Consider the following 24,444-nt stretch of genomic DNA (forward strand, 5'->3'; position numbering starts at 1 on the left):
CAAAAATCCTCCAACAGATCCTGCAGCTAGCAAACCACTTTCAACCATAACATTAGTCAGTCCGCAATTTTCTATAAATGAGCCAACTGCTTTTAATATGAAAAGGTCCGAGATGAATAAAAAGTCGATGAAAATCATCTTCGTGCATGGACTGCAACTGTATTGCCATTTTTGCAATTGCGAGGTCATAAGTAACTGATATATATTTTTGCTTGCACTCATCAGCAACTTGAATTGCTCGTTTCATGGTTTCCATAACAACGGATGGGTCTGTCGGGGACAAATTAATTGGCGGCAAGTACGACACTTTCTGTGTTTTGGAAGTATCATTTAACAATTTGGCATTAAAGCCGACCCACATTGGTGTCTTGATATTTAAGACATGAGAAATCATCCATGCGGCATCGATCATTTTCACTTCTTTCAAATTAGCTGGAGTAACGTTGCCATACAAGTCCACAGGCCGGAATTGTCCAACGTATTTTAATTTTTTTCGTGATAGGCTCTACATCTGGCATTATTACATCAAACGTTCGTCGTCTTTTTCTTTGATTAGCTGCATCTTGGATTTCAATTTTTTGAGCATTTCCGTCGTTGTCTTCGCAAATGACCTGGTAAATTATTCCAACTGTGTCGTGAAGTGTCTGCTTTCCAGTAGCAGTTTCGACGAATCTATCAAAGTTATCAAACGCAACGCCTGTATGCAAATCGCCTTTCAGCGTGATGTTATTTGAACACAGTAAGGATCTACTGATGCTGGTGTACGCGGCCTCGGTCTCTAATTCTTTGACAACACTGTACGAAACACAGTGCCCCAACTTGTTAATGATGTTCAAAACTTTTTTACTGCTTGTGAGGCTTTTCATAGCCATTCCAAGCACAATTTGTTTGGAAGGTTTTATTCTGCCTCTTGTCGTTGCATAAATGAGATCGGATGCTAACGATTTACTGCGTAATTCCGTTTCAGAGTTATTTTTTTTTCCGATAATTTAACCTCTTAAAATTGTTTGATAAAAGGTTTTCAATAATGCAGGAATGTCACATTCCCCCGCAATCAGATCCGTGGTTGTCATTTTGTTGGGAAGTTTGCGTTTGTCCATTTTAAGAATGAGTGTTCTCAAAGTAAGTGCTGCTCTGTGCATCTGACATTCCCTTTGCAATTCATCGAGGTTGTTGATTGTTGTATTATCATATGGAGCAACAATGGTTTTTCCATCGCTTTGATGAATAATATTAATTTTTTTTTAAACGATTTCTGTGCAAGTATCTTCTTTTCTATGTGCCTTGTATAAAAAATATTTTTTACATTTATACCAAGTTTTTTATATTCGTCTATTAAGAAATCTGTAAATATATTTTTCAGAAAAGATAGAAAAAAACATTTTTGATTCTCAATTATATAATCTTGCACGAAAGCACACAACCTTTTAAAAGCGATGGCATAACAATTGCGCTTCTTGTGCCATTCGGAGCTTTTGTCTGTTAGAAGTAATTTACGAACGTACGAACTGTACAATGCTCTACAGGGCCTGTGATACTGCACGACTATGTTTTTGGTGGCATGCTCGTCTATTCTGATTAAAAGATTAACGTCGTTGATTTTTGTGGCTAATTTTTTTTAAATATCTAATATTTTTTTGTCTTTCCTGACTTTGCTTATAGTCCAGCAGCCACCGCCTGTTTTTTTCAGTGATTAATAACAGGCTAAATCTTCGTGAGTAGATTCGGTTCGACAAGACGCCCAAGTCTTCCCTGTGAAAATTCTCGATAGAGGTAGCTAATGAAGTGCACAGGTGTAAAACATGTCAATTTGGTGGGGTGTCGAAATTGTCTAACTAACAGTAAGTTTTTTATTGAAATGTTAAGATAATTGAATAATAAACTCGGAAAAACAATTGTCCTACAAAATGAATGGTTTGACTGGAGCGTCCTCCGCTCCGAATATGTCCAAATAACGAGATCATAAAAATTATTAATAACCAGCTGATTTTTTGTATGCAGCTTAGTAAATATTTGTATAATAAAATGGCCACATAGTCCTACAAATTTGGTGGTACGTTTTCTCAGTCCTACGCTTGGAAGTTGTCAAATCCACGGTAACACTTTTTTCATTAATAACGGTTAGGACAAAAAAAACATATGTTAAGTTAGTGCATTCTTTGCATAAATCAAACAGTGTCCTACCAAAAAATGGGTATGTATTGCTAGTCCTACAAGAATATTGAAAATAACATAATTACATGCTTATCAGGGCCGCTTGACATATACTAAAGTTTTACAGAGTACAGAATTGTGTTTGGGCTTTTTTTTAATGTGTAACGACAACGTGATTTACTCGGGATTATTTATGCATTTAACTGTATATCAAAATATACAGTTAAATTTGTGAACAAGATATATCTATTCCTGGAAATACATACCACTTTTTGTGTAGGACAGTGGTAAAATTGTGTTCTACACTTTATTCCCGATAAGAAAAAATTATAACTAGGTTGTTATTAATGAAAAAAGTGTTACCGTGGAATCGACAACTTTCAAGCGTAGGACTGGGAAAACGTACCACCAAATTTGTAGGACTATGTGGCCAATTCATTATACAAATATTTACTAAGCTGCATACAAAAAATCAGCTGGTTATTAATAATTTTTATGATCTCGTTATTTGGACATATTCGGAGCGGAGGACACTCTAGTCAAACCATCCATTTTGTAGGACAATTGTTTTTCCGAGTTTATTATCCAATTATCTTAACATTTCAATAAAAAACTTACTGTTAGTCAGACAATTTCGACACCCCACCAAATTGACATGTTTTACACCTGTGCACTTCATTAGCTACCTCTATCGAGAATTTTCACAGGGAAGACTTGGGCGTCTTGTCGAACCAAACCTACTCACGAAGATTTAGCCTGTTATTAATCACTGAAAAAAACAGGCGGTGGCTGCTGGACTATTAGTTGTACTTTTTTCCGTTCGTGGGTTTGTTTGTTGCAAATTATACATATGCCATTTTCACAAACTTTATCTCGGTCTGTTTCTTCGTCTGCCCTTTCATTGTCAAGAACTTCTGAAGCCCTAATAAAAAAAAAAAAAAACAAGACAAGACTCAATCCAGCTATTTTCTTTTGCATTTTTTTTTATTTAAAAATTTGTGCTATAAAAATAACATGTGTACACAAAAAAACGTATTTTCATGTATGATAATAGTTTGGTATACTTATACTTTGTACATGTTACACTTACTCAACGTTTGAATCGTGGACAAATATTTGCTCATGAGAGCAAATGGATGATGGACTGGCTGCATTCTTTATGTTTGTCGAAGAACACGTTTCTATCTCAACCGATTTTGGTGCTGTTGCCGCATTATTCTCAGCATCTCCTTCAACAGTCTCAGAAGCTTGTGCCTCTGCATGTTCATGTTCGATACGCTCAGAAGCTTGCAATTCTTTAAAACGTTCTTTGTGTTTCTTTCCAATGGCGTTAAAAGAACGGTAACACGTCACGTGATAGCCAACGCGATCGTCAATTTCATCTGGCAGATTTTTATCTTTGTCTTTCAAATTGCACTTTTTACGTATCATCAAAGACAGTTTGCATTTTTTAAATATTTCTTGCTTAAACGAAGTAATGTTGCCATTGCTAGATTTACAAATAAAACACACTTTTTCTTCGTCTGTACCACTGTTTTCGTCCATGATTAACGTCTATGAGTAACTTTGAAGCCGGAAGAACAACTGCTAGATTCGTAAGCCAACCGGTGCCGGATGACAGTTTTCTGTTTTTACTCCCACCCTCTCAGTCCGTAATAAATAACAAGCAGCCAAAATTATACGTTAATCATGGACGAAAACAATGGTACAGACAAAGAAAAAGTGTGTTTTATTTGTAAATCTAGCAATGGCAGCATTATTTCGTTTAACTTTTAGACCGCCAAAAAGCCTAAATATAGGCTCTACGTGTGATCGGAACTTTGTATATGTTATATATAAGATATAAGCACAACAATTTGAGGACTTTCTAAGAGGATTAAAGCTCATCAAATGCCGGCGGTCTAAAGGTTAAGCAAGAAATGTTTCCAAAATGCAAACTGTCTTTGATGATACGTAAAAAGTGTAATTTAAAAGACAAAAATAAAAATTATATCACGTGAATTGTGTTATAAACGGACATTGCAACAACGTTTCGATTTAAAACTCTGCAGTCACATTTTTTACATATACACATTTACAAAAAAGTCGGTATGGCACTGGTGCTTATTATACAGCCTACTTGTAAAAATTTTATTACTTTGCACTTTAATTTTACGCGTGAAAGACATCCAACCGGTATGGCACACATATATTTGTACTGTACATATTATAAACAATTTAAAAATAAATTTTGCGGTTGGTGCCTAAGATACATGCACTAGTGAAAAAAATGACGTCTTTGCGTCAGTATGGCGAGTACTCAGAAACGCCGAAACGGTATGGCATGTTCATATTTGTTGATAAACAATTAAAATTTAGTTCTCCACAAAAAATTAGCTTGGTATACGAAATTCAACATCGCATTAAAAAAACGACATGTTCTTATCTGTTCGGAAGCGGACTGAGCGCGCGAGCGAGGACACGAACCGCGTAGGAAGAGACAGGCAAAGAGCAGAATTGACGGACAAGCACAGTTTATTTTCTATATACACTATTTACAAACTGTATCGCAGTCATACGATGGTAGATATCGCGTCGCGAAAGCGCAAGCAAGCGCCGATGCAGGCAGTGCGAATTAAGCAAGCGAACGAGCGAGCAACTCTATCTATTAAGCGTACGCGAAAACAGGAGCAAGCAACTCGATATTGACAGCGGCAACTCGGGAAGCTGAGAGCGACTGTCCTCGTCGCCAAGAGCGCGTGTCTCTTTAAGCTCTCGGGGGCTTCTCGCAAATTCGAGGCTTTTCGATACACGCTTAACCGAGAGAAGTCCCCGAGAGATCAGCGATCGATAATTATAAACAGAGGAAACAAAGCGAACAAGGAATGCTTTGTCTCCACTGTTTACTCATTTAAACGTCCCGTCGAAAGTCACGGCGATATTGCTCAAGTCTCGTTGCTCGCAATTGCCGTGCTGAATATTTTCGACTTCGCTATCGTTAAACGTTTAAGCAATCTTAAACATTATCAGTATGGCGGATTGTTTGCGACGCGGCATCGGTATGGCGCATACTGCCCGCGTACTTTTGCTCACAAATAAATAATATAAAACAAGAATTAAATTGGTACTTATTCCCCCAAAACACAGTTTTTTTTAACACATTCAAAAAATTACGCTGCGCAAAAGCGACACCTCCAGGCCGCCATACTTGCACTTTCGTGTTTCACATGACACCGGCTATTGTCCCAAAAAGTTTCGTCGTGGTGCCGATCATACACGTTTTTTGTCGCTGGCTCCCGGTCTACGATCGACGTACGACGATCGTCGTTGGAACGAACCACGCGTCGCGGACGTTTACGCAAAATTTCACGTTTCAATAAACTCGTGTATGGCCGGTATCTCGTACGATCCCTCGGGAATCGTAATTTCCGTGTCATCCTCGTCGAAGTAAAATTTATTATTTGAAGAATTCACGTTCGGAATCGTGTGATAAATCTCGAAACACGTTAGCCCGAGCTCGTAGTCACCGTCGCTCAGATCCACGGCGGGAAAATAGTGCTCCGCGAGGATGCTGCTCTTCCCCGTCAGCGTGAACGTTATTGACATGTCGGCGGAAGCTGTTCGACGAACACTAAGTCTCCACACGGCGCGTCGTCAGGTTTTAAATTAACGCCGACCGTCGTCGATCGTTCGGAGAAATTGCAAACATAATTGTCCATAGATGCTCTGATCGTATCGCTGATGAGACGTGCGATTGTACTCAATTTTCATCACGCTCGGTCCGAAATATCGCACCAGTTCTTTCGGTGGTCGAAGATTGCCGAAACTGTCGAAATATACGACTCCATCTCCCCTCTTGGCGTACGCTACCCAATGAGTACCGGGGCCCGCTGCATCGTCCAAATTCACGATACCGCTCTTGTTTCGACGTATGCCATCGACGATCGGTAACGAATCACGCATGAAAACACCTCTGAAGAACGGTACGCGCATTTGCCTTGCCAGTCGACTCAATTGTATGTTAGTCGTAATACCCGTGGGCATATTTTACGTCTTTTTTGTCGTTTTTTTTTTTAATCCTCAACGCTACTCCTTGCCCGCGTTTGTGCGGGCCGAGATACAGTCCTTGTCCATATTTGTACGGAGCGAAATAAAGTCAGCGACCTTCCATGGCACGATTGTGACGTTGCGTCTCTTCCAGCTGACGCCGCGCGGCTTTGCTAGCGTTCATCGCCGTTGTAATTCCGGCCGCTCCGCCGGCCAGAGAACCGAGAACTCCCAACAACGGTAGAATTGGCAACACGCCGTCTCGTTTCACTGTTGGAAGTATTAGTTTCTTCGTCGACTTTTTCCTCGTTCGTGTTTTCCGTGATTTCAAGCCCATTCCAAGCTTCGTCTTAGCCTTCATGGCAGCCCAGACGGCTGTAGCGGCTGCCCTCTCTCCGAGAGCCGAATCTCTCGCAATGACGCGTTCTAGCGCTCTCTCGGCGAGTATCTTGTCCCCGCGTGTTTCTCGGTGAGGCCTTTGTTACGCGAATAGTTTATATCGTGCTCGCGACACGCCACGTCCAATGGATTTACACCCGGATCACCTCTAGCTAATCGTTCTTGCAAACGAGAACCCGGACCGCAAAACTGATAGCCGAGAATGTGCAGTTCGAACGGAAGTGATCCTATCGCGCGATTAAACAGACCTCTACCTGTTTTTTTTATTTTTGTTGCCATTTGCCGCATTCGGCGCTAAAATCGCAAATGTCCGAAAGTCTCTGTGCGACTGAGCGATTCGCGGTTCCGCTTGCCTATAAATAGACGTTCGAACGATAAAGTTTGATTTAGTTGTACAAAAGTGTGAAGGAAAAATGAGATTTGTGCGACAACCGTTAGCGATTCGCGTGACGAATTGCGACGACAGATCACGGTCGATGGAAGGCAACGCGGATAGGCGCAGGCACGGTACGATGCTGCCGACTACTATACGTGCGATCATTTGCGGTCCCTCGAATTGCGGTAAAACCAACGTTTTGATAAGTTTGCCGGAAAGTCCGCACGGTGTACATTTCGAGAACGTGTACGTGTACTCGAAATCGCTGCAACAACCGAAATATTGATATCTGGAGAATTTATTGACATCGATCGATGAAATCGGCTACTACACCTTCTCCAATAACAGTGACGTCATTTCACCGAGCGACGCATGTCCAAACTCGATATTCGTCTTCAACGACGTGGCGTGCGATAAGCAAGATACTGTGAGAGAGTATTTCTCAATAGGCAGGCACTCGAGCGTCGACTGCTTTTATCTTTGTCAGACGTATGCGAGAATACCGAAACATCTGATACGCGACAACGCGAATCTGATGATCCTGTTCAAACAGGATGGCACTAATTTGAAACACGTGTACAACGATCGCGTAAATACCGACATGTCGTACGATGAATTTTGCTCGTTGTGCCACGATTGTCGGGAATGCAAGTACGGATTCGTAATGATAGACAAGGACAGCGCGCTTTTGAACGGGCGATACAGAAAAGGATTTAACGTGTTCGCGATACCGCAAAAGCGGTCAGTCGTTGCCGATACGTTGTCGAAGGTGAAACAACGTTAGCGTTACAGAGAAAGATCGACACTCTGCTTTGTTTTTTTTTCCCCCACGATGGCTGCGATCGACAGGAACAAGACGATTCGCGAGCGCGAGAAGATCGTAAAAGATATTGCGAAAACGAGTAATTCGATTCGCAAGAAACTTCGCGCTTTGAAGACCGGTAAGATCAAGAAGAACATTGAGTTGGACACGCACTTTAAACCCCTCATCGGGCCGCTGAAAAAAATCGTCGACAACTCGAGCTTGACCGCGGTGAAAAAAGAGGAGCCGACGGAGAGCGACGCTGACGCAAAAATCGAACCGCTATTTGTTCAACAGCGCGGGGAGGAGGAGGAGGAGGATGCTACACCGAAGAGAAAGAAGAAACGATTAGACTCCTGGTCGGATCTGTCATCGACACCGTGTAAATCTGATCAATCGAAACGACCGATAACTCCAACACCGATAACCTCTACACCGACGCGAACCGTGCAACGTACAAGTCCCGAATTTCTTGAAACCGCGAATGTTTTCGAAACCACGAACGTCTCGATCAGGACGACCGTTCATAATCGGTTGTAAACGTCGGAGGGATCAAAAATGGTTTATAGAATCGTTGGAAGATCACTTGGGTTTACTGAGCCGAATTTACATCACAGAGGTTTTGGGCGTCTGTCCAACAATAGACATAGCGTACGGCGTTTATCTCGGTAATAATAAATTGATGCTCGGTAATAAAAGTTTTGACGTGGACAAAGCGGATAACATTTATATCGACGGCGTACGATACGCCGGCACACCCGGTATTTACGAGTTGATTTTCAAGAAAATACCCGATGATACAATTTACACGGAGGACGATAAGCAAAAGTACAGGAGCATACTGTTGGCAACGAATGCTCATAAATTAAAACATGATCCTCTCGGGCGACTAAAGGGCAATGTGGGATTCAAGTATCGATTTGTAATCTCACCGTTGATGTCTACCGAATCCAAGAAGAAAAAATCCGGAAAGGGATTATTCGCTCCTCGCGCGATGACGCTAACCGACAATAAGATCGATTACGTGCATTGGGATGACCCCAACAAGCTGGTGGATCGTCTGCGATTGCTCGACGCTTCGCGTCAAGCTGGCAACAATGCCCACGACAACGAGATCACGTCGATCATCGAGGAACTTCGCGAGGCTGGGCTTATTATAAATTAAACGGCTCGACAGCAATCCGTTTAATCGATATCGAAATGCCGATCAATAAATTTGGATTGTTTGAGCAGCGCAAAGACGCGACGAATGCCATTTCCTATCATTATCGGTGGAGCGGATTAGTGAGAAATTTTGTGCGCGACAACGCTCTGTGTCGCACCGCCACGGACTTTGACGCAAGGTCGTGCAAGATTCGTCGCGTAGCGCAACCTGAGACTGACGGTGACGCGGTTAACAAACTATACGTGGATCAGTGCGTTAAAAGTTTGACAGATCAACGGAAAGAGTCAGACGAGAAGCTTACCGCGTTCGAGAAGGACGTTCGAGCGTTACAGGCTGCGGTGAACAAGCTTTGACGTGCGAATATCGTTGAATCAGACGCGACAACAAACAACATTGGACAAACGGTTTAGCAGAAACGACTTTTGAAAGGCGACGAGTGAAGAGAGGCAACGGTTAATTAACGACGGCGACAAACAGCAACGAACGACTCGAGAACGGTTGTGCGCGGTCGGACGACTGTCTAACGGTTCAAGAACGATTGTCGACGGTTGTCGAACGGTTCAAAAACAGCTCAGAAACGATTACGAGCGGTTTAGAAACAGCTGCGATCTACACGGAGACAGGAAAGGCTACAAACGGCTAAAGAACGTCGACGACGACGACGATGAGTGGTAAGAAGCAGTTAACTGACGACGACGAACGACAACGAACGATTCAGGAACGATTGTCGACCGGCTGTCGAACGATTCACGAATGGTTCAGAAGCGGTTACGAACTGTTCAGAAACTGCTACGAACGATGCACTAGAAGCAGAAACGGTGACAACGAAACATGAGACCGTTAAAATCGACCGATGTGGATAAAAATATCGAAAAGCGACGGTTGGTGGACGAATTGCACGCATCGGCGAGAAGAAATTTTCCCCGCAGACACGTCATAATGTGAGGGTACGACGATCTGTGGCAAGCTGATATCGTTGAGATGCTCCCGTACTCACGTTTCAACGGAGGCTACCACTACATACTTACCGTCATCGATGTGTTGAGCAAGTATGCGTGGGTCGTGCCGCTCAAGGGTAAAGGTGGCAGCGAGACAGCTGACGCTATCGCTGAGATAATTCGAGATAGCGAGAGGTGCCCTAGTAATCTACAAACCGACATGGGGAAGGAATTTTACAACACCGACGTGCAACGTCTCGTGAGAAAACACAACATCAATCATTATTCCACGTATTCGGTGATAAAGGCATCGGTTGTCGAGCGATTCAATCGCACGTTAAAAAACAATATGTGGAAGATGTTTACGCTCAATGGAAATTACAAGTGGGTCGACGCCTTGCCGCGACTCGTGTCGGATTACAACGCGAGCAAGCATCGAACGATCGGCATGCGACCCGTCGACGTTACCCCCGCGATCGCCGAAAGACTTTTGGCTACGGTGTACAGCGCGATAAAGATCGCGGGCCCGGCAAAGTTCAAAGCGGGCGACTCGGTACGCGTCAACAAATACAAGACAATTTTCGAGAAGGGTTACACGCCGAATTGGACCACCGAGGTGTTTAAGATCGTTAAAGTGCAGCGTACCAATTCCGCAACCTATCTACTCGAGGACTATCGAGGAAAATCCGTCGCTGGAGCGTTCTACGAGTACGAGTTGCATCGCGCGACTTATCCTGACGTGTATCTCGTGGAGAAAGTACTGCGCAGAAGAGGCGACGAGGTTTACGTGAAATGGCTGGGATTCGATGGATCGCACAACTCTTGGATACACAAGAACAATGTTATTTAATTCGTGCAAATTGTATTTTATTCTTAATATAAAAAATGATACATGTAAAATGTTTGAAATATGTGATACATATACAGTATATAATAAAAAATATTAAATACTAAATACATGTGCGATATCCTTATTATTATCCCTTCTCATATATAATACGATATTTACTCGAGGACTATTTCTTACATACATACATATATGTTATACTGTATACATTACATACATACATTATATTACATATATACATTACGTACATACATTTATATGTACATACATACATACATTTTATTACATGTATTGCATACATTACATACTGTTGCGCTCGCCGAGTCGTTCGTTCACTCACACACGCTCACACTCCCGACGCTCGCGGAAATAAGTAAACACTGCGGTGATTAAGGAGAACAAACTTAAGGTTTATTAAAGGCTCGCGATACAGAAGAGCGTGGACCACGTTCGCACGGTCCAGCAGCTCGAGAACAAATCTGTCAGCTGTTACATTAAATCAATAAAATCAATAACTGGCTCGTTACTAAGGACAGGCTACATTCGCTTTCCGTTGCACGCTTCAGCTCGGTGTCGGAAAAATATACCGGGCGGCATGCACGCAACAATACATACATGCATACATACATTATATTACATACATACATGAATCTTCACTGTTCCTTATTATGATAACTACTATGATAAAGGTATGCGATAATGCACGACTGCGGTCGAGTCATTTCAATCTCATCGTTCAAACACCGCGTGTAGTCGTCGAATGTGATGGTGCGCGCGATGACGTTGCTTTTGACACCTTTCGCTTTTTTACAATTTTTTTTCCCATCGACTCGCAAGGCGTACATTTTCGCCCTAAGTCCAACGAATTCGGTCATAATGACCCCATTGTTTTCATCCTTCATCAGGCCCGGCACTTTTTTATTGACGAGAGGCATATCATAAGCGTTATCTACCGCATAGTCACTTGTGTCGAACCTGACTATATCATGTTTCATGTTTTCGTACGCGTCGTCGCACTTGATATGATAAATCAAACTGTCCGTGTCGGTATACATGATTCTACACGAGTCGCGGTACAAGGGAGACATGTATTCGTGGTGAAATTCGTATAGGCACACCTTCGACAAGTCGAGGATGCACATGCCGACGTAGATCGGTTTGTTGAATTTCACCTCGAGTTTGCGCAGTTCGATGGCTACCAGATTTTCTGAAAACACGCTACTGCTGTGGAAATTCGGTCGCGCGATTATTGCCTCTGCACCGTATCTCCCCTTCCACTTCGTCACTAATTTTATATCGACGTGATTTCGTACATTCTTTATTGTTTTCCAAAAAACAGCGTTATTCATTAATTTATATAACGTTTTTTCGAACTCATTTTTGGCTTGTGTTCTGAATTTTGTATTGAGTTCGATGTAAGAGCGGAACCACTCAGATTGAGCGAATTGCAATACGCGATGTATTTTAGTGATGCGAATGCCATGGCGCGTGCACTGTTGCAGATTGCGATAATGGATGACATAATGCTCCTTATCGTGCAGCGTGGCGAGAAGTTTGTCCTGCCGTTTGCCGGGCGGTTTATCGCGCATCGGACAGAACGATAGGTCAGCGTGCGCGTCGTGTTTATCCTACGAATACTCGAGATCGACCTCGAGAATATAGCCCGTAGGCGAATCCAAAGCGATCGCGTTAACGTCGAAATTTGACGCGTCTTCGACCCATCGAAACTCCGCGTAGGGCAGTGGCTTACACATCGCCCAGCCGTATAAGTTGTTGACATCGAAGTACATTAGGTACGATGACGGTTTTGATGAATCGTACGACTCCATATACTTGTTGTTGGCCTTCGCGTATCTGCCGGAACATTGACTCAGGCCGCCGCGTATACCACGTTCGATAAACATGACCATGTCAACGTCGGTCAGTAGTTCAAAATTGATACACGTATGTTTCAACATCATGTCCCACGTAAAGCCTGGTAAAGTGTAGTAGTACGCGGGATCAAGTCCGTAACTCGCGACGCAGCTATCGCGGAAATTTTCAAACACGTCGACCAACAGCAAGACATCGGTTTTCAGGTATAGATCGCTGTATTCGCCCAGGGTTCGAACGGAGAATCGCTGCCATACGTTCGCGGCATGCGCGTAATCGCTCTCGGATACGGTGTCACCGGTCAAGGAACTGTAAAATGAATCGCGCGGCGGTAAACACGTATCCTCCAGCTTTTTGACGCTGTCCACGTATTCGTATGGAAAGACACCTTTTCGCGTCAATAATTCAAAATCGTCGTTGGATAACGCGGAAAATTTGGAATGTATAATTTTCATTTCATCTTTATCGAGGAAGGATGCCAATTTTGCGAGACTCGCGCTCAGAAATTTGTACGAGTCGATAAATCTTAATTTTATATCGCTTCGCAAAACAGATATTTCCGCGGTGTTTTTCACGTGTTTAGTAAATGAGATGTACATTTCCTTTGTTATAGGCAGTACATCGATTGAGCCTTCGAACGCGGCAGCTATCTCCTTGATAATAAAGTGCGCGTCATAGCCCGACAGATTGTGGAATATTACTGGGATGAAGTGAGATTCCTTATAATTCAGATTGCACGTCGAGTGTGCTGGACCTCTGTAACGCCCGGTCAGGTGGCAATGATCGCGTACACGATTATCATCAGGTGCGAACTGTTGTTCGCATATGTGACATTTCGTCACGCTATGAAATGTCTCCCACTCGTCTCGCGTTAGGTCTACCATGCATACAATGTCGGACAAGATGTTCTTTACGCGATGCGCCAATCCGTTGAGTTCCTTGACGAACCACGTGACGCAGTCGTTATCGCGACAAAATCGATACGTCGATAACGTTTCGTCGTACGAGCACTGTACGTAGTATGCTATATTATATACCCGATGATGTTGATAGGCGTATGACGCGTGTTCCGCCTCCGGTTGTGTCTTCTGCAGCACGCACTCCAGATCGGCGTACACCACGAAGAGAAGTCGCTCTTTCCTGTTGTGGTTCTTGAAGAGCCACTTGTCCTCGCTCGGTAGTCGAATTGCGCATTTGTTTACCTTTCGACATTCCACAGTGTGAGACTGCAACTTGTCGCTCGAACTAAAGTAGTGAAGACATCTGCAAAAAAACAAACACAAATATTATAAATTTTTTTACAAAAAATATAAAACAATATATATTATTAAAAAAGTATAGGTACTTACCGATCGCAAAAGTATTTTTTGTTCTTTTTCTTACTCAATTGCGAGACGGGATAGATCCTTAATCCACGCGAAATGTCCCACGTTGTCGTCTCGTGGGTCCTGCACATACAGCAGATTCACATGTTTTTTATCAATCGTGCGGTCGGTAAGCCGTATCGGGAGAACGTTTGAAATCTTCTGTCCCTTGATGATATAGACATTGACGGATATATCGTTGAGTCGTTCGAACTGTTTAATTTGACTCAACGTCATTGGGAACTCAATGTTTTGTAAATTCAGTACCGTTGAATAATACGGGTTTGATGATTCCCGTTCTGAATTTCTTTCGGCGGGATACAGAGCAGCCGTCACGGCCCACGCAAAACACGCATTGTCCATAGACAGCACATTGATCACAGCTCGCTTCACTTTAATGTCTTTAGGCAATTCCAAGTGACACCCCGCGCGCAAAGGATTGTATTTGTTGACGCTCACCGTCAAATTGAGGATTCGAGTCAACGCCTACCTACTGCAGCACTGTCGCGTTCCTGGAACTCCTCGAGTTTCGCTAATGTGGGCTCGATAACGTGCAGCTCGTACCAATCACGCAAGTGCGATGTACCACAGAGTTCTATGTTATTTGTACATATACTCTTATTGGCACGTTTATCACCCGCCACAAACTCCCCGTTGAACGCGGTGTTCACTTTGACACAGTTATGTGTTTTTATAATGTCTCGTACTCGCTTGCACACTACGCTGCAGGCGTTTTCCAAAAACTTTCGCGGTTCTATATGGTCTGCCTTATCTTAATTACCGCACCGGTCATTATTCGCGTTTCGAACCCGGCGTCGATTTCTCGCCATACGAGTTCTGCCGCGCGCGTGTCGCCACTGGTGCCGGCATTCGCATAATTACCACCGCTATGGATAAATTGTCTTTCCAATCGCGATTTCACACCCTCGAGTCGCGCGATTCGGGCAACCAACGATTGCCTCTGCCCGATCGTTGGATTGTCGAAGAGCCGCTGACGTTTGGCACTACAGCGTGTCTCGAGCTGCTCGACGAATTCCGCGCATTGCAGTGTCCATGTGAAATATTCACCCACGGTAGCTACTTGGTCGGACAGCTCCAATAGATCGCGTTCGGTTTGCTCGAATTGATCCATGTTTGATCACTTTCGCACCAGTTCTTTTATTATATTACTTCACAGCACTTGTATGATCGTGGCCAAAAAGATTGTCCGACTTTTTTTTTATAAGTTTTGGAACGCACTCTGTCATGTGAGAGTTGATGGTCCCTGCTCACGGCCATAAGCTAAAGTTTCGAAGTGACACATTATCGGAGCTGACGGACAGTCTATACAAAGTGTCAGAAAAGTTTAGGATACGAGAAAGAGTAAGCACGTGTATTTGACGTAAGGAACAAAGCCCGTCATAAAGAGGAAAAAGGAGAAGAGGAATATGAGCAGAGAATGGTAAGTAAAATGACCAGTGACCAATATTAGAAAAGAAATGTAAAATATGTTAATAATATACCCATAAGAAAGTATAAATAGATGTTTTAAAAAAATTTATTGGAGTAAAATTTGTTTAAACTAATAAATAGAATATGACGAAATCACATTAGATTTCAATGTAAATTAATAAAAGTCTTGTTAGCATTAATTAACTTAAATTGAATGTAATGTAATCCTGTCATGTTCTATCTGTTATGTCAAACAGTATTGTTTAGGATTAAGGAAAAATCAGGTGGCAGGGCGCTGTCGCGAAAGTAATCGCCCCTGGCGCAAGCACAAACAACCCTCGGGCTTGACTCGACCTTATCCGAGATCACCCGAGTATCGCGCTACCGTTTCGACAGCGCGATTGCAAAACGCGCACGCGTATTCCGAAATATGTATACCGCGCAACGCGTTACATCGCGGATCGATGTGATTCGCCCTTCGTGAGGCCCATACCCCCCCGCCGAGGGTCTCCTATCGGGACGAAGGATAATCGATATCGATCCGCGCTCTCTTCTGTTCTCTGCCGCGACAAGAGACACATCGAGCCGGGCGTTCGCGACATTGTGCCTATCGGGAGTGGTATCGACCGCCAGTGCGTGAAGTCCGTAATCAAGTTTCATCGCGAGCCGCATCCGTGAGATCGCCGCGTGAAACATCTCGAATCGCTCTTTCGCTCGTGCCGCGAAGAGTGAGCCGTTTTCCGACTGCGAGGAATTCGGTATTTGGGAACGCGAGACGCCCTGTGCGAGGGTAGTTTCGAGCGTACAAGTGTTGTCGCGAGCGGCATTAGTCGTCGCGCAATATCTCTCGTCAGACGAGATTGACGAGTTGTCGCCTGCAATCGAGTGGGCAACGAGCACAAACAGATCACGTGATCACCGCGTGCGGTACCGTGATCCTCATCTAAAAGAACGTACAGACGGCGAACGAGACCGTCACATGAAGTCAGCCCGGGTATCGTGATTGCAACAAGTGTTGTGATAACCGAGCGTAAGTGCAAGCGAGCACTTCTCAATAACTCAGCGTAGGGAGCTCGATCCCGATATCGACCCCTCTCTCGCGGCCATCTTGACGTGCCGCGCCGTTCGTGAACACGGACCATCATCGTGAATGTAAAGCGTATAGTGATTGTGTAAAAAACGAACTCACTATCGCGTACCCGAGACCAAGGGAAAGCCTGAGCATCTCGCACCTCGTGACCGCGGTCGCTCGTCTGCTTCGCGCCAAGATATCCGTTGACCGCGAGCAAGATCTCCGGACGCGAGGGCGGTCATCTACCGCTCTACAAGATTTCCGGTTCGCGAGCCACGCAGACCGAAGGAGCGACTCAAGATTTCCGTCCCGCCATCCCGCGAATGCTCCGGGTGCTCGGGTGCGTGAATGCGAGAAGTACTCTATGTGCAATAAAGTGTGTTTGTCAGAAAACCCGGCGAGCGTTTTTTGAACCCTCTTTTCGCTACGTCCTTGGTTCTTGCCCCGCGCCCTGGACAGGGTGGTCCCGGCATACTTCGTGTCCCGAGGGTACCTCGGTCGCGCACGAAACATCTGGTCCTTCGAGCCGGATCGAGGCAATTCTCGTAGCGAAAAAGATTAATCAAGCACATTGACCGGCACCATGAGTGAGCAGCTGCTCGACAAGCAGTCTCAGCGATTGCGAACCGTCAATCGCGCGCTCGAAAACTTCAAGAAGATTGGCAAGAAAAACTTGACGATAGCCAAGATTCGTAGTCGCATCACTGATTTGAAGGACGTCTGGGCAACAATCCAGGATGGACATTTCGCCCTTCGAGCCGCTATTCCTGCTGCGGAACGAGTAAATCACGAGTACTTCAAGGATCAACATTTTGAGGTCTACGAGGAGAAGTACAGGACCGCCTTGGACTACATGCACGAGTGTCTGGAGGAATTGGATCCGTATGTAAGTCCGAACCAGTCTGTCAGTTTCGGGCCGCATTTCCCCACAAGTCCGTCGTCCGCGTTTTCTTTGTCTCATCTTCCGCCGATAAACCTTCCTCCGTTTGACGGGAAGTACGAGGAATGGGAGAGCTTTCGTGATCGGTTTGCGTCTCTTATAATTAATAATAAAGACGTCTCAAATTTCTCGCGTATGCATTATCTCATTTCATGACTCCAGGGTCGCGCTCTTGAGTGTGTGAACGATATCAGTGTTACCGCGGAAAATTTCGACATTGCGTGGAGTACGTTAAACGCGCGATTTGAAGACAAACGTCGTTTGATCAATATTCACATGTCGACGCTGCTGACTTTGCCAGCGGTCGCGAAAAAATCCGCTCTTGAGTTGCAATCATTAACCGATAAAATAAATTCCGCCGTTGCAGCTCTCGACAAATTGAATCGCACGCCTGAAGAGTTATGGAGCGATATTCTCATCAGTCTCGGGTCACAAAAACTCGATGCAGTTACGCGAAGGGCATGGAATTTAAAGTTTGGTGAAGCTCGACATCCTCCGTCATACGATGACTTTAAACAATTCTTGGATAACCGAATCCGAGCTCTCGAAAATTGGAAGCTCCCCCTTTCTTCCTCCGATAAAGCGAAAAATTCGAATGCGCAAAAGATTAGTGCTAACGTGTGCGCGAAATCGTTTCCGCCGTGTTCGTTGTGTAAAGCGAAGCATGCTTTCTACGTTTGTCCGAAATTTACCGAGAAGAGTCCGAATCAGAGGCGAGAACTTGTGCAGAAAGAGAAACGGTGTTTCAACTGTTTAAGTTCAAATCACGGGGCAAAAACGTGCTCCAGTAAATATTCATGCCGTCTTTGTCAGAGAAAACATCACACGTTGCTCCATGTAGATTCCGACTCTTCCTCGAAACCCGCAGAGGTCACGGCGTCAACCGACACGCCGAAACAAAGTGAAACGCCCAGTAGCGAAGTGAGCTCATTGTTTGCGTCTTCGCACACCACTCGTTCGCATGTTTTGCTCGCGACAGCTTGGCTTACCGTTAGCGCGTCTTCGGGCCGTTCTGTGATTGTAAGAGCCTTGCTTGATCAAGGCTCCGAAATGACCTTTATAACCGAGAAACTCGCGCAGTGTTTACGGCTGAAGAGAGTTCGAATGCCAACTTCGGTTTCGGCCGTCGGGTGTGTAAATGCCGGGACGTATCGATATGCCGCGCGAATAACGATCTCGCCGAAAGGTAAACAGACTCCGGCATTCTCGACGACCGCATTGATTTTGAAATCGCTAACGGCATACGCGCCAAAACGTTTGCCGCTCAAGGCGACGTTGGCTCATCTCGAGGATCTCCCATGGGCTGACCACGACCCCATGAGCGCAGATCCCATTAGCATTATCGTAGGTGCGGAATTGTATAGCGCTCTCATTAAAGACGGAATTCGAAAAGGGGCGGTGGGACAGCCTATCGCTCAAAATTCGATATTGGGATGGGTAATATCGGGACCTATCACTTCTAGTCAGGTGGCCTCACATGCCATCTCGGTTGAATCGTCACACGATCGACCTTCGTATACTGTGAATGCTCATCACAGTCTCAATTCCTTGTCGCTCGATCAGGAACTCCGACGGTTTTGGGAGGTCGAAGAGATTCCGCGAAAGATGACTCTCACTCCCGAGGACGAAAAATGCGAAGAGCATTTTCGCCTCACTCATTCACGCTGTCCTGACGGACGCTATATTGTACGTCTTCCATTTAAGGAAGGCCCTCCGATCGAAATCGGACATTCTCGCGCTATCGCCGAGAAATATCTTAACGGGTTAATTCGGAGATTTGATGCTCATCCTGCGCAACGGGACGAGTACTCCGAATTTCTTCGCGAATATGAAGCTCTCGGGCACATGAGGGAAGTGCCCGCTTCCGAGTTCAATGATACGCAATGCGTTTTCATTCCGCATCATCCCGTTATCCGGGAAGACAGTAAAACTACGCATCTGCGTGTCGTTTTCAACGCGTCATGTCCCTCTTCTAACGGATCATCATTGAATGATCATCTTCTCTCGGGTCTTAAACTTCAACCCGATTTGCCAGTTGTCATTCACCAGTGGCGGCAACATCGATTTGTGTATACGAACAACAAACCATTAAATGCTAAAAGTCCGCTCTTATCGTTAAATCCATTTGTGGATCACGAGGGATTGCTTAGAGTCGGAGGACGCTTGAAAAACGCTCCGATCTCATTTAATTCTAAGCATCCAATTTTACTCGCGTCACATCCGTTAGTGACTCTACTCATTCGGCAAGCTCATTCGCGAATGCTTCATGCAGGCATGCAGCTCACGCTCGCAACACTGCGACAGGACTTCTGGATCTTACGAGCTCGAAGCGCGGTCCGATCGATAATTCATAAGTGCGTGGTTTGCACGCGTGAAAAGGCGGTCGTGCCCCAGCAGCTCATGGGAGATCTTCCTACTCTGCGAGTGTCTCCGCCATCGCGCAGTTTCTCACATTGCGGTCTCGATTACGCGGGACCCGTACAAGTTCGCGCTTCCGGTGGCCGCGGAATTAGTTCACGAAAGGCGTATATCGCGTTGTTTGTGTGTCTTGCAACCCGCGCGATCCATTTAGAATTAGTAGGAAATTATTCCACACCCGCGTTTCTAGACGCCTTTTCTCGATTCTGCGCTCGTCGAGGATTGCCGGAGTCAATGTACTCCGATAACGGGACAACGTTTGTCGGAGCCAATAAAGAGTTATACCAAGCATATCGCGCAGCCGTTAATGATCCGAATTTTCTCAACGCCACCGCTTCCGATAATGTCCAATGGCATTTTATTCCCCCGTCTGCGCCACATTTCGGTGGTTTATGGGAAGCCGGAGTCCGGAGCGTGAAACATCATCTCCGTCGGGTACTCCAGGATCACACGCTCACGTTCGAAGAGCTTACGACTTTGTTGTGCCGAATCGAGGCGTGTCTTAATTCGCGTCCTCTCGCTCCGTTGAAAGATACGCTCAATGATTACGAGGTCTTAACGCCCGGACATTTTTTAATCGGATCGGCGATCACGGTCAATCCGGAGCCATCGCTATTAGATTTGCATGAAAATCGGTTGTCGAGGTGGCAACGAGTTCGACATTTGACCGAGCGCTTTTGGAAATTGTGGCAAACAGATTACGTTAACACGTTGCAGCAGCGGGTTAAATGGCGACAATTGCAAACGCCCGTGAAAGTTGGGCAGCTCGTTTTATTGCGGAATGCCACACTGCCTCCTTGTAAATGGGAGCTTGGTCGAATTACCCAGTGCCACGCCGGTTCCGATGGATTGATTCGTGTTGTGAATGTCAAAACCGCGACTTCCGAGTATACCCGGCCGATAGTAAAACTGTGTTTGCTGCCGATTGACTGTGAGACGCGTTCTGACGAGACTTCTAGTAGCGATTCGACTTCTCTTCAGCCTGCGCGTCGCTGAACTGTCTGCCACGGCGGGCGGTTCGTGATATTCTTGTTACCCTTATTGCTTAAGTCTTGTAAATAAAGCTCTGCGACGGTATGTAAGTTTGCGTTCGATTAGCTCATAAGAGATCGTGCGTTCACATATCGACCTCCTCGAACTTCATCACATTCGAAGTCAGAAAATTTCGAAACTAAAGCTTTGAGGCGGGCGGTATGTTTAGGATTAAGGAAAAATCAGGTGGCAGGGCGCTGTCGCGAAAGTAATCGCCCCTGGCGCAAGCACAAACAACCCTCGGGCTTGACTCGACCTTATCCGAGATCACCCGAGTATCGCGCTACCGTTTCGACAGCGCGATTGCAAAACGCGCACGCGTATTCCGAAATATGTATACCGCGCAACGCGTTACATCGCGGATCGATGTGATTCGCCCTTCGTGAGGCCCATACCCCCCCGCCGAGGGTCTCCTATCGGGACGAAGGATAATCGATATCGATCCGCGCTCTCTTCTGTTCTCTGCCGCGACAAGAGACACATCGAGCCGGGCGTTCGCGACATTGTGCCTATCGGGAGTGGTATCGACCGCCAGTGCGTGAAGTCCGTAATCAAGTTTCATCGCGAGCCGCATCCGTGAGATCGCCGCGTGAAACATCTCGAATCGCTCTTTCGCTCGTGCCGCGAAGAGTGAGCCGTTTTCCGACTGCGAGGAATTCGGTATTTGGGAACGCGAGACGCCCTGTGCGAGGGTAGTTTCGAGCGTACAAGTGTTGTCGCGAGCGGCATTAGTCGTCGCGCAATATCTCTCGTCAGACGAGATTGACGAGTTGTCGCCCGCAATCGAGTGGGCAACGAGCACAAACAGATCACGTGATCACCGCGTGCGGTACCGTGATCCTCATCTAAAAGAACGTACAGACGGCGAACGAGACCGTCACATGAAGTCAGCCCGGGTATCGTGATTGCAACAAGTGTTGTGATAACCGAGCGTAAGTGCAAGCGAGCACTTCTCAATAACTCAGCGTAGGGAGCTCGATCCCGATATCGACCCCTCTCTCGCGGCCATCTTGACGTGCCGCGCCGTTCGTGAACACGGACCATCATCGTGAATGTAAAGCGTATAGTGATTGTGTAAAAAACGAACTCACTATCGCGTACCCGAGACCAAGGGAAAGCCTGAGCATCTCGCACCTCGTGACCGCGGTCGCTCGTCTGCTTCGCGCCAAGATATCCGTTGACCGCGAGCAAGATCTCCGGACGCGAGGGCGGTCATCTACCGCTCTACAAGATTTCCGGTTCGCGAGCCACGCAGACCGAAGGAGCGACTCAAGATTTCCGTCCCGCCATCCCGCGAATGCTCCGGGTGCTCGGGTGCGTGAATGCGAGAAGTACTCTATGTGCAATAAAGTGTGTTTGTCAGAAAACCCGGCGAGCGTTTTTTGAACCCTCTTTTCGCTACGTCCTTGGTTCTTGCCCCGCGCCCTGGACAGGGTGGTCCCGGCATACTTCGTGTCCCGAGGGTACCTCGGTCGCGCACGAAACAAGTATATTTTATTACAATTAGAAAAATAATATGCATGAATATTACAGAGAAAACAGTGGTTCGAGACGTGGAAGAAAATTTTTAAATTTTTTAATCAACAAATTACTAGTATTGTTGCAAATTAATTCCGAGACATATAATTGCAGCATTTCCAATTTCATCAGATTTTGTCATATCATCTTTTAAATCTTTTCCTATTGGGGGAAGTCACTTATACTCTTTTGTGGCGTATAAAGAATATATAAAAATTTTTTACCGCGTGGATATATACCTATACTTATCGTTCTCTTAATCGTATATATTCTTCCACAATTTGTAAACGCAGGCTGGCTTTGTTATTTTGTCATATTTATGTGATGTCTTCACCTGTTGGGCGTAGTTTTTTCATTTTCCTAAAGGTTTAAAACAGAAATTGATTTAGTTTGTTAACGATTTTGCAATATAATATACTACAATTTCTCAATGTAAGAGAAATTTTATCAGTTCAGCAGCTTACCTTGTTGTTGAATTTGTTGATTTTTCATACCTCTTAATTGTTTAATATTGCGTATTTCCTTCTCCTTCGGCAAGTTCTTCGAATCCCTCATTTTTTCTCTCATCTCCAAGTGCAGATTTTCAGTTTTATGAAGATTCTTACATTTCTTCACAGCAAGCTCCAACTTTCTCACAGATCCCATTAAGTATACTTCTTTCACCTCTGTTCAACGCTGCCTCTCCTTTTACCTGCAAGCAGACATATGACAATTTAATTATAGTTATTTTAATTTAATTTAATCTCTCAATTCTTAATTATGCTGACAAATTCTTTATTAGTGTTGTGTAAAAATGTTGTTTTAAACATTAATTATTATCATCATACCTGCGTCCATCGTTGACTAAAAGTTTTCTTCCACGTCTCGAACCACTGTTTTCTCTGTAATATTCACACATATTATTTTTCCAATTGTAATAAAATATACTGTTTGACATAACAGATAGAACATGACAGGATTACATTACATTCAATTTAAGTTAATTAATGCTAACAAGACTCTTATTAATTTACATTGAAATCTAATGTGATTTCGTCATATTCTATTTATTAGTTTAAACAAATTTAACTCCAATAAATTTTTTTAAAACATCTATTTATACTTTCTTATGGGTATATTATTAACATATTTTACATTTCTTTTCTAATATTGGTCACTGGTCATTTTACTTACCATTCTCTGCTCAGATTTCTTTTCTCCTTTTTCCTCTTTATGACGGGCTTTGTTTCTTACGTCAAATACACGTGCTTACTCTTTCTGGTATTCTAAATTTTTCTGACACCTTGTATAGACTGTCCGTCTGCTCCGATAATGTGTCTCTTCGAAACTTTAGGTTATGGCCGTGAGCAGGGACCATCAACTCTCACATGACAGAGTGCGTTTCAAAACTTATAAAAAAAAGTCGGACAATCTTTTTAGCCACGACCATACGTGATAACGTGTTTATCTTCACAATAAATCTTGATACTCTTTGACCGATGTATCGCTCTCAAATCGTATACTAATGCGGCTCGACGCGCTTCATCCCTCGTTATATACCCTTTGCCCTCTCTCTCGCTCCAATTGAATCTTGAAAGATCATTTCTTCCTTTGTCTTTTACGTACTGCGTCCTAAAATATAGCGCGAAATTGTTTAGTTTACGCGATAACACCTCCCCCTTTTCCTCGAAAATGTTGTTTACGACGAACATGTTCCAACAAGTTCGATGCGTTATCGGGTCGATCATCGTCCCGATGACGTCATTTCTTTCTTTGTTTTTTATGTACTGCGTCATAAAAAATAGCGCAAAATTGTTTAATCTACGAGATAACACCCCCTTTTTCCTAGAAAAATGTTGTTTACGACGAACATGTCCCGACAGGTTCGATGCGTCATCGACAAAACACGCTCCCTACGCAGTGCGCTATCAACTTAGTCTAACCCATTGTACGCCGCCTAGCGGCGTCGTTGCGAACGAGGCCCCTGCGACCCGACGGACCCCGCGGCGCAACCGCGGACCTTCACGCGGCCCCCGCGGACCTCCGCAGACCACCACGCGGACCCGCGGCGCGACCGCGAACGCGAACGCGGACCCCCTCTTCCCCCCCGC

The 24,444-nt window shown here is 44.8% G+C and overlaps 3 protein-coding genes and 1 long non-coding RNA gene across 4 annotated transcripts; 2 read left to right on the top strand and 2 right to left on the bottom strand.

Annotated features, from left to right (window-relative positions):
- Positions 1-10,308: 10,308 nt before the first annotated feature.
- LOC143906115 (uncharacterized) lies at positions 10,309-10,710 on the top strand. Its single transcript, XM_077421915.1, has one exon. It carries the CDS (start codon positions 10,309-10,311, stop codon positions 10,708-10,710), a length of 402 nt encoding a protein of 133 aa, XP_077278041.1.
- A 650-nt stretch (positions 10,711-11,360) lies between these two features.
- LOC143906116 (uncharacterized) lies at positions 11,361-12,296 on the bottom strand. The gene has a single exon (XM_077421916.1). The coding sequence runs from the start codon at positions 12,294-12,296 to the stop codon at positions 11,361-11,363; it is 936 nt and encodes a 311-aa protein (XP_077278042.1).
- Positions 12,297-17,029: 4,733 nt separating this feature from the next.
- On the top strand, positions 17,030-20,800 carry LOC143906117 (uncharacterized). The gene is made up of 2 exons (XM_077421917.1): positions 17,030-17,332; positions 17,549-20,800. The coding sequence occupies exons 1-2, from the start codon at positions 17,030-17,032 to the stop codon at positions 20,798-20,800; spliced, it is 3,555 nt and encodes a 1,184-aa protein (XP_077278043.1).
- Positions 20,801-22,583: 1,783 nt separating this feature from the next.
- Positions 22,584-23,240, bottom strand: LOC143906225 (uncharacterized). The gene is made up of 3 exons (XR_013259467.1): positions 23,182-23,240; positions 22,819-23,045; positions 22,584-22,714 (listed from the first exon to the last, which is right to left on the bottom strand). It is a non-coding gene; the product is annotated as an uncharacterized LOC143906225 (long non-coding RNA).
- Between the last annotated feature and the right edge of the window lie 1,204 nt (positions 23,241-24,444).

This window comes from Temnothorax americanus, unplaced genomic scaffold (genome assembly GCF_048541705.1).
Source record: "Temnothorax americanus isolate GAGA-0224 unplaced genomic scaffold, ASM4854170v1 Scaffold7, whole genome shotgun sequence".
Taxonomy (NCBI): Eukaryota; Metazoa; Arthropoda; class Insecta; order Hymenoptera; family Formicidae; genus Temnothorax; species Temnothorax americanus.